This window comes from Belonocnema kinseyi, chromosome 9 (genome assembly GCF_010883055.1).
Source record: "Belonocnema kinseyi isolate 2016_QV_RU_SX_M_011 chromosome 9, B_treatae_v1, whole genome shotgun sequence".
NCBI lineage: Eukaryota > Metazoa > Arthropoda > Insecta > Hymenoptera > Cynipidae > Belonocnema > Belonocnema kinseyi.
The window spans coordinates 85,408,359-85,419,360 of NC_046665.1; the positions used below are offsets into that span (position 1 = coordinate 85,408,359).

Consider the following 11,002-nt stretch of genomic DNA (forward strand, 5'->3'; position numbering starts at 1 on the left):
AAAATTTATGATGTTGCGATATCGCGTGTTTCATGATCTCGTCATACCTCTGAATTTTTAATAAAACACAATCAGCTCTTGATATTTATATTGATTTGAATAGACAGATACGAAATAAAAGTAGAGTTTACAAAATTCCGTGCGTTATTTTCTGTTCTGAAATGACACGAAATTGATTTAGCCAAGTCAATTAATTAAATAGAGATATGCTTTCTAAATATTTCCCATCAAATTCGGAATTAAGTACAAGTTTGAAGTTAAGATCAAAGGAATATCTTCGGGAAAATTCTCTTCATGGACTTCCTTACCTCATGGACCCGTCAAAAAGAACTTATGCGAGGCAAGAACATAAGGCGCTGTATTCAAATTACGTAACGGATTAACGGTCCTTTCCAGACAGTAATACGTAAATTATTATCACATAAACTAATAAATGAATCTATTAAATTCGGGGTGGCCTTCAGGTCAGGGAAAATCTGGAAATTAGGGAAAAGTCAGAGATTTCAACAACAAAAAATTCGCAAAAATTATCAAATATTTGTGTAGAAAAAAAAGTTGCTTAAATTCAATTTTTTCACTGAAAAATTAACTGTTCCAGTTAAAGATTTATTATTTTAGTTGAAAATGTATCTCTTTGAAGGAAACTTGAATTACTTGGTTGAAAATTTAACTATTTTTCTTAAATTTTATTTTTCTTGTTGTTTAAATTTAATTTTCTTCACTGAAAATTTAACTATTCCAGTTCCAGATTTATTATAATTTTTGTTAAGAATTCATCTTTTAAGAATTTATTGTTTGAAGAATCATCTTTCTTGATTTAAAATAAACTTTTTTGTTGAATATTTATCTTTTAGAGTGAACTTTGCATGTAGAAGATTCAAGTATGTATTTAGTAAAATAATTGAACTGTTTTATTAAAAAATTAATTATTTTCTTACAAATTCAATTGATTCGATTGGAAATGAGTTTTTTCTTGAAATTTCATTTTTGATGTTGCAAATTCAACTAGAATCTTTATTTATTATAAATTCAACAATTTTTTAAAAATTTGTCTTTTTGGATTTACTCCTTTTTGTATTAGAATACCACTGTTTATTTGAAAACTAATCTTTTTTGGTTGAGGCTTCCTCTATTTTGTTGAAAATTCGTCCTTATTTGTGAAATTCAAATTTTTTTAAAAATGATAATCTTTTATTGGTAAGAAAATCAGCTATTATATTTTTGGCTGAGAATTGATCTTTTTTCTTTGAAAATTAGTTTTTTTTAGTTGAAAAATAATTTCGTCAACAGAAAATTAAACTATGTTATTTAAATTTAAATAATTTTAGTTAAAAATTCATTTCTTTGATTGTAAGTTAAACTATTTTGTTAAAAGAGGATCGTTTTTAGTTTAAAAACTTTCTTACAGAAAGTTCGTCTGTTAGCTTGTAATTTTAGCACTTTAGACGATTTTTCTCTCTCTTTTGAATTTATAATTTTACTTAAAAATGAATCGTTCTCTTTGAAAATTGGACTATTTTGTTGAAAATTTGTTTTTTTTTTTTGGTTGAAAATTAATTTTTCTTACTGTAAATTAAAATTGTACATTTTTGGTTGAAGATCTATCCTTTTTAGTCAAAAATGCCGCTATATGTTTGGCAATTCATGCATGTTGTTGAAAATTGTTTTGGTAGAAATCTCATATTTTTTGGCTGAAATATAAATTGTTACAGTTTATCTTAAGATTTAATCTTTTTTTTTTAGTTTGAAAATTTGAATTTTTTCTTGAAACTTCAACTATTTTATTGTAAATACAAATGTTTGGTTAACATTTAATTCGTTTAATTTTTACATTTTTGGTTTCTAACTTCGGCCATTTGTTAAAAATTTAACTCTGTCGGTAGAAAGTTCAAATAATATTTGAATATGTAGACTATTCGAAAATAGTTTATTTTTTAGCAGATATTATCTGGTAAAAAAACTATTTTCTTGAAAATTTAATCTTTTTTAACAAAATAGTAAAATTTTTAATCAAGCTGATTAATTTTTGTAAAAAAAAAATTAATTCTTTACAAAAAGTGCAATAGTTGATATTTTCACTAAAAGCCATTTTAATTTTCAATAAAATACTGTTTTATTAAACCACAAAATATGAATTTTCAAAAAAATAATAATTTAATTTTCAAACAAGAAAGATCGTTTAATGAATAGAGAAAAAAATTTCATCCAAAATATTAAGTTTTCAAGTCATAAGGACTAAATTTTGAAAAAGGGATTTTGAATTTACAATCCATAAATAAATATGTATTTTCTACCAAAATAATTGAGTTCTTGACTCAAAATAGACGAGTTTTCAACAAAAAAAGTGAAATTTTACTTAAAAAAGATCAAGTTTCTAGCAAAAATAGTACTATTTTTTCTTAATTCATATTTTTTGTTGAAAATTATTTCCGTAGAAATTTCCGTAGAAAATGATTAGTTTTTTATAGAAACATCAAATATTTGATACTAAGTGCAACTGCTTCGTTAAAAATTAATTTGTTGAATTTTAATATTGTTTAGTTGAAAATTTATCTTTCTTGATTGAAAATAAACTTTTTGTTTTTAAGTGTATCCTTTAGGGTTTAATAATGAAAAGTTTTCTAAAAAAAAGTTCGGATTTTTGAATTGCAAATTCTATTATGGGGTTGATAATATACCTTTGTAGGTAGCAGATTTAAGTATTAGGTTAAAAAATAAACTATTTTGTTGAAAATTTAATTATTTGTTTGAAATTTTAACTGTTTTTGGTGAAGTTTAATCTTTTTTGTTTTAAAATTTGACAATTGGTTGAAAATTTAACTGTGTAGGTGGAAAAACCAATTATTTTCTTAAAGTTTTAACTATATTGTTGAAAAATTATTTATGATGTTAAAAATTTATCTTTAATGGAAGAAAAGTGATCTTTTTTGTCAAGATAATTAAATTTGAAATCTTTAAATTTGAAACATAAATTGTTTTATTTTGTTATACAAAATACTGCGCTAAAAATGTTTCAATATTTAAAAGGTCGTTTTTAAATATTAATGGGCAGTTAAATTAAAAAATTGCAAAGGGAAAAATCAGGTAAAAGTCATGCAAATTTGGAAAATGATTGCGAATGATGTTTTTCTCTTTCAGAGTGGGTTGGCTTATTTGTGTCCTTGTTTCTTTGGTTGCTACTATTGGTACGATATTGACGCTTTGGGATAAATTTCAAACATCACCCACATTAATGGGAATTGATATTCTGACTGATGATTTTGAAATTTATTTCCCGAATGTTTTCCTCTGTTTAAATTGGGAATTATTTCCAGTGGTGAATAATTCAAAATTGGATCCGGTAAGTAACAGGACTAACAGGGGTTCTCCGCATGTGAGAGCCGAGCTGCACTCGTCAGCTAACTTCACAGTGGCTCCGATTTGCTGCCTGGTAATACGATATTTTAATTTATGTACAGGATATAGAACCATATTTTAAGGAATTGTACGAATGGAATTGGGAAAGATCAGTAAATATAACTTGGATGGAAACTGGTTATGCAATTTTCTTTAAGGACCTAGCACCCGATTGTAAAGACTTGTTTTCAAATTTTTCTTACAAGTGAGTGATCTTTTTAAAAATGTCCTTAAAAATGAAAGTATTCATAGGATTCGCACTGTTTTCCTTATTGCTTCTTTCCTCTTTTTTAAAAAGAATTCTCCTTTTGTCTGTTTTCAATAAACTTCCCCTTTTTCTCTTTTTTTCTTGATTAAATGCGAACTGAATTCATAATAAAGTCTAATTAGAAAATCCGACTATTTTTGGATAAAAATTAATTCTTTTTCATTGAAAAGTCTACTTTTTTATTTCTTATACAGAATTCTTCTCATTTGGTTATAAATTCATCAATTTGGTGGAAAATTTAATTAAGTTGTTAAAAAAAAACTATATTGTTAAGAAGTCATCTTTTTTGTTTGAAAACCTCGCTTCTTGGTTGCAAGTTGAACAATTAATTAGGAATTCACAATATTGGTTGAAGATTGAACTATTTTTTTGTAAATTCGTTCTTTTGCTACCAATTTTACGAATTTTGCATAGGCTTGGCTAGTGGCCCAGAATTTTTGCGACGACTAGTCCATCTCTTTTTCAACTTCCTTAACTAAAAAAATTCAATTATTTTGTAAAAAAAACTAGAGTATTTTGTTGAATAAATATGTTTTTTTTGTAAAAAAATTAATGTGGTTGAAAAATCAACTACTCTGTTATAGATGAACTAATTTGTTAAAAATTCATTTCATTAATGGAAGATTGATCTCATTGGCAATTTTTTCAACTGAAATTTAACTATTATAGTTGAAGATTTGTAATTAAAAAAAAATGTATCTGTTTCCTTGAACGTTTAGCTATTTAAAAAATTCAATTATCTTATTAAGAATCGAATTGGATTTCAATTGAATTGAATTTATTAAGAGTTGAAAATTAGTCTCCTTTGGTATAAAATTATGTTGTTTGGGTGAAAAATCAAATATTTTGTAGAGATTTTTTGTCTTTTTTGCTGGAAAATTGAACAAATTAGTTAAAAACTCTCTTTTGGGAGGTTACAAATTCTACTATTTTGGTAAAAAATGCCACTATTTGGTTAAAAATTAACATTTGAATCCTAAATTTTTATTTTTGGTTAAAAAATTCAACGGTTTAGTAGAAGAATCGCCTTTTTGACTTGAAAATTCAATAGATTGGTTAAAAATTCTATTATTTTGCAGAAAATTACACAACTTGGTTAAAACTTAACATTTATATTGAAAATTCTTATTTTTGGGTTACATTTGTAACAGTTTTGTAGAAAATTGTTTTTTTTTGGTTTGCATATTCAACAATTGATTGATTGAAAATTAATCTGTTTTGTTTGACGGTTTAACTACTTTGTTAAATATACGTATTTTTTGGGTCAAATATCAATTATTACGATTTTGTTGAAGAATTTATATTTTTTATTGAGTTTATCTATTTTTTGGTAAAAATTAAAATATTTTTGGTTAAAAATTAAACTTTTGAATATGAAAATTTACCTATTTTGTTCAAAATTAATATTTTTGAGTGGAAACTTCAACTATTTGGTTAGAAAATTCCACTATTTGGTACACAATTTAATTATTTTGTTGAAAATTAATAATTTTGTTAAAAATTTAACTATTTTGTTGAAAATTCGTGGCTTTTGTTTGAAAATTGAACGATTTGGTTGTAAATGCAATTGTTTCGTTAATAATTAAAGTTTTTTTTAATTAAATTTTTTTGAATCCAAATTCTTCGTTTCATGTCCAAAATTAAAATATTTTGTTGAGAATTCCATTTTTTTTCTAGAAATCGTGCCTTTTCCTTGAAAATTAAACTTTTAGTTTGTAAATGCAACTGCTTGGCTTATAATCATATTTTGTGTTTGAAAATGTTGATTAAAAATTAATCTTCTTATGTTAAAAATTAAACTATTTGGTTAAAAATTTATCTATTTTGATGAGATTTCAACTTTTTTTCTGAGAAAACGTGCCTTTGCCCTGGGGGCTACTCACTGCGAAATCTTGAAATCTTAAAATTATGAATGTAACAGTCTCAATCGGATTCGCATAGCGAGTGCTCAGATTTTTATGAGATTGCTAAGATTGCCCAGATTTTCAAAAATTCTCGAAATTGTGACTCTCGAGGAGAAATAAGACTCGAATAAGCTCGGCGGCGTTCGGATGGAGCCGGCCGTTAGTTCGACTCCCCGAGGCAACGTGTGCATCACAAACGTGTAAATGTGTGAATACTTGGGGATGTGAATGCTCCACGCCTAGCGAAATATTTATGTACCTGAAGTTCCGAAAGTTCAAATGAATGAAATTTTTTACTGATAACTATGTAAACTATAAAAAGGGCTCAAATGTTTGTTAATTTATATTAGAATTCATTTGTTATTAAAACAGAATTATAATGCATATTTTAAATTGTAGTTGGAACAATATTGATGGATACAATAAAAATGGGGAAAAATATTTCGGTCATTTGAACGTTCACAACTTCAGCTACATGAAATATGTCCAAAATTTCTAAGAGCTCCTCAAAGAGTTCTCCTAAAATTTCCCGGAGAGCAATTAGAGATTTCTCAGTGATTAGCCCCTCACCTTTTCCATGAAAAATTCAACTATTAGTTTATAAATCCAAGTGTTTGGCTGATAATTAATTATTTTTTGTTAAAAATTCGTCACATTTGCTATAAAGTTCAACACTTTGCTTCTAAATGTAACAGTTTGGTCTAATCGTAATTTTTGCTGTTGTTCAATATTGCACCATTTTTGAACAATTCAAATACAAAAATTGTCAATTTCAAACGCTTCGAATTTAAGAATGGTCCATTATTGGGTTGCAAAATTGTTTCATTTTGAGAAATTGAATATTGTTTAATATTGGTTAATATTAAATAATAGTTAAATAATATTAATATTAATTTATAACATAGTTCAATATCGAAGTCAACATCAATTATTTAACTAATCATTGGTTTTAATTATGTTTAAAGTATGAAATAATTATTTTCAAGCGATACAATTCGGAAAGATTTAAAAATCAAAACATTTTCAATATTTCAATATGTTTTCTGTCAATTCAAGATTGCTTAATTTTAAACAATCTCAGTTTGATTGAGAAAAATTTAATTTACAGTATTGAATTTGTATAATTATTTTAAAATCGAAAACACTTATTTTTATATCTACTTATATAATTTAAATTCTTACCTACAAAAAATTACCCAAGCAGTCAACTTGGACATTTTTCATAGAATAAAAAGTTAAAGAAAAAATTATAACTATAACTAACCAGCATCATGCTGCGAACAGAAACAACTTCCTACTGCTAACAGTTGTCAATTATTATTGGTAATAATGTTTTGAAATTCATATATTTTTTTGAAAATTCAGTACATCTCCACTTGAAATCTTAAGCGTTTTATAATGAGTTCAACATGGTACCTAAAATCTAATTTAATTTGAAAGAATTTATTTTCCTACTTTCTTAAACAATCACTCGAATTCCCCTATTTTGAGATCATTTTGTTCTGTAAAGTCTCTATTTATCATAATTTTTATCAAACAGATTATCAGGTCGTGATTTGTTAGAGAAGGTTATCACATCATCTGGAATCTGCTGCAAATTTGAAGGAAAATTTGTAAAAAAAGAGGATACTGAAAGAATATTGCGATTTGAAACACATACCTTTCCCTTAAGGTAAGGCGCTCTTGTTTCTTCATAGAAAAATAATTAACATTGTATCAAGAAAAGATGCGAATACGGACGATACAATATTTTCTTGATTTAAGAAAATATTTCCTTTCTAAAGAAAATATACTAGATTTAATAAACTTTACTATTTTCTTTAATTAAGTACATTTGCTTGAGAGAAGACTAATGTCCTTGGATCATGAAAATATTCTTTCGTCCGTATTTACACCGATCCTTCAGAAAAAATTTTGTTTAATGGAAACATACTCTATATTTCTATATTTTTCTATGTTTGATTGACGCAAATAAATGTGAAAAAAACAATTCATTGAAAATTTATAGGAAATTGATGATGGAAGATGCAAAAACATACAAGTCATGAGATAAAGGAAGATTTTGAGAGAATGGGAGAGAACTTGGGATAAAATACAACCTAAAAATAATGTTGTGGATTACAAATTGCATGGGCTGGTTCACTATATTTACTTGTACGATGATCGTGATCCTTGTTATTTCTTATCATTAGCTAAATATTACCCTCTCGAAGTTGAGTTCGATTGATTCAAAGAAATAATAGATTAATTCAAACAGCATTTCCCAATCAAAACACACTCTTGTTTAACACAAACAAATTTTATTTTACTTAAACAAATTATATCTTTGATGCAGGGTCAAACAAATGCTTATTTCATTTAAACAAACCTTTTTCTGAGACATATTTTCTTGATTCAACACTAATTTTGTTCCATATTATTTACCTTAATTCCTTGTGCCTCTGTTAATTTTTTCTAACATTTTGTAATTTCTATTTTGATAAATAATTTAAAGATTCTTCTTGACTGGAGAACACGACACCACACTTCCATTATTTGATCAACCGACGTTTGAGCTTATAAATGGGTCTTTAATCCAATTCAATGCAATTACAACAATGACCAAAAAGGATGTAAGATTTTTATCAGTCAATCAGCGTCAATGTACTTTTGACGATGAAAGCGTTTCCTATTCCTATTGTGAGAGAAACTGCTTTATTAACAAAATTAGATCACTCTGCTCTTGCTTGCCTTGGTTTTTAGCACCGACTCCAGAGGATGAATGTAAACCGGAAGGGTATTCCTGTTTGATCACAGCTCGAAAAATGTCTTCAAAATTAGATTGCAATTGTTATCTTTCATGTAATCATATTGATTATAATGTGCAATTAGTTGAAAGATACTGGAATACACGGATAAATATAAGTTTGTATCCTTGGCCACATTTGATTTATAAACGCGAAATAAGTTTTGGATGGGTGGATCTTGCGGTTTCCTTTGGAGGCATTGCTGGATTTTTTCTCGGGTTTTCAGTCTTGACTTCTTTCGAATTGTGGTATTATTTTACCCTCCGTACTTACTGCGGTGCTGTACATAGCGCCCCTAAAAAGGGAATCAGTATTGCAGTAAAAGAAGCACCGAAAAAGTTGTTAAAAAGTAAAAGAGGAAATTATAAAAATGTCCGGAAGGAATTCAAGTTTTTCAAAAACGAGTTTGCTAATTAAAATATTCTTGTATATAGTCACACTCTGACGCTCATTTCCCTATTCGATTTTTCCACTTTTCCACTTTTTTCCTTTTTTGTCACCCTTTTTAGAAAAATTCATTTCGTTGAAAATTTAATTATTTTGTTGAATTTTCAACTGTTTTGTTGAAAAGTCAACTTTTTGGGTAAAAATAATTGGTTAAAATTTGAATTAATTTGTCAGAAATTCATTACATCCATTGAAGATTGAACTATTTTGTTAAAAATTCGTTTTATTCTTGGCTGAAAATTAATTTTTTAATTTAAACGTTTAACTATTTCAATGTTGGCTAGAATGTTATAATTTTTAGTTGAAAAGCCTACTGTTTGTTTAAAAATGTATATTTAGGGTTGGAAATTTGACTATTTTGTAAAGAATTTTCCTTTTCAGTTTGAAAATTCAAAATAATTTGGTTGACATTTTCTTTTCTTGACTGACAAATTTTTCTTGGTTGAATATTCAAGTCTTTTGTTTGAAAATTCATATCATTTTGTACAATTTTGATCTTTTTTGGTTAAAAATACATCTGTTTTAGTTGAGGATACAACTAGTTTGGTTGAAAATTAATTAGTTTCAATAAAAATTAAACTATTTTATTCGAAATACATTTCTTTGGATTAAAAACTCAACTATTTATTTAAAAATTCAATTATTTTGTTAAAACTTTAATTATTATGTCGAGAATTAAAATATTTGATAAAAAAACTTGACCTATGGAATTGACAAAACATATTTTTTGGTAGAAAAGTTCTCAGTGGAAAATTGATCTTTCTTGTTAGTTGAAAATTCGACTGTCTTCTACAAAATTAGTCTTCAGCTTCTGGTTAAAAATGTAAATATTTTGTTGAAAATACACTATTGTTTGATAAATCATCAACCATTTGTTTCAAATGTCAAACATTTCGTGGAAAATCAAATTATTTTGTTGAATATTCAGCAATTCATTTAAAGGTTCATATATTTAGTTGAAAAATTACCTTTCTTGTTAAAAAATTACATTTTTGTTAAGCAATTTATCTTTTCTTGTTTTAAAGTCAACTTTTTCTAAGACATTTGACTTTTCAGCCTAAAAAGTCATGTCTATAGTTGGAAATTAATTTCCTTTGGTAGAAAATGAATATTTTGTCGTTGAGTATTCAAATACTTTGTTGAAAAGTCATCATTTTTTGCGAAAATTCAACTCCTGGGTTGAAATATGAATTTTTTGGGTTAAAAATTCATTTTATTCATTAAAGATTTAACTTTTTTCTTCAAAATTCGATTTCTTGTGGGTTGGAAATTAATTTTATCAATTAAAAATTTACTTATTCCCACTTTGGCTAAGAATTGACTATTTTAAGTTAAAAATTCAACTATTTGGTTGAAAATTAAACTAATTGGTTAAGAGTTGTACTTAAAAAAAAATTTTTTTAGTTGAAGATTTATTTCTGCCTTGAAGAAAATTTAACTACTTTTGTGTAAGTTGAATTACTTTGTTACAAATTCATATGTTTAATTGAAGATTCAATTATTTTGTGCAGAATTCATTTCGTTCGGTTAAAAGTTGATTTTTTAAACTGAATATTGAAATATTCTATGTTCGGTTGAGAAATGATATTTTTTAGATGAAAATTGAACTATTATGTTGGAAGTTAACTTTTTGTTGAAAATTCGTTGAAAGTTGGACTACTACTTTGTTCAAAATTTAATTTTGTTGGATGAAGGTTGAACTATTCTGGTAAAAATTCGTCTTAGTTGACCTGAAAATTAAACAGTTTTGTGGAAAATTTAATTATTCGTTTGGAAATTATTTTCATAATCAATCATTTATAATTTTGGGTTAAAAATGGAACTAATGAAAATTTAATAATTGTGCTGAATTTGATTTTTTTTTTGACTGGCAAATTTTTCTTTGTTAAAAATTGAAGCTCCTTTGTTCAAAATTCGTCTTTTTAGCATTATAACGTATATATTTTGGTGGAAATTTTTTCTTCTTTATTTGAAAATTTATTTATTTTGATGAAGCCCTAACTATTTTGCTAAAAAACTCACTATGTGGTAAGCATTTTTCTTATAAATGAAGTATTTAGTTCAAATTGACCTTTTTTGATGAAAATTCAACCATTTAATTGTAGGTTAGAAAGTTCACTATTTGTTTAAAACTTCAACAGTTTTGTTAGAAATTTAATTATTTTGTTGAATATTAAACTATTTGGTTAAAAAGTTTTAGT

The 11,002-nt window shown here is 26.0% G+C and overlaps 1 protein-coding gene across 1 annotated transcript; it reads left to right on the forward strand.

Moving 5' to 3' along the window:
• Nucleotides 1–206: 206 nt before the first annotated feature.
• On the forward strand, nucleotides 207–8,771 carry LOC117180625. The gene is made up of 3 exons (XM_033373114.1): nucleotides 207–340; nucleotides 3,139–3,430; nucleotides 8,178–8,771. The coding sequence occupies exons 1-3, from the start codon at nucleotides 207–209 to the stop codon at nucleotides 8,769–8,771; spliced, it is 1,020 nt and encodes a 339-aa protein (XP_033229005.1).
• The last annotated feature ends 2,231 nt before the right edge of the window (nucleotides 8,772–11,002 follow it).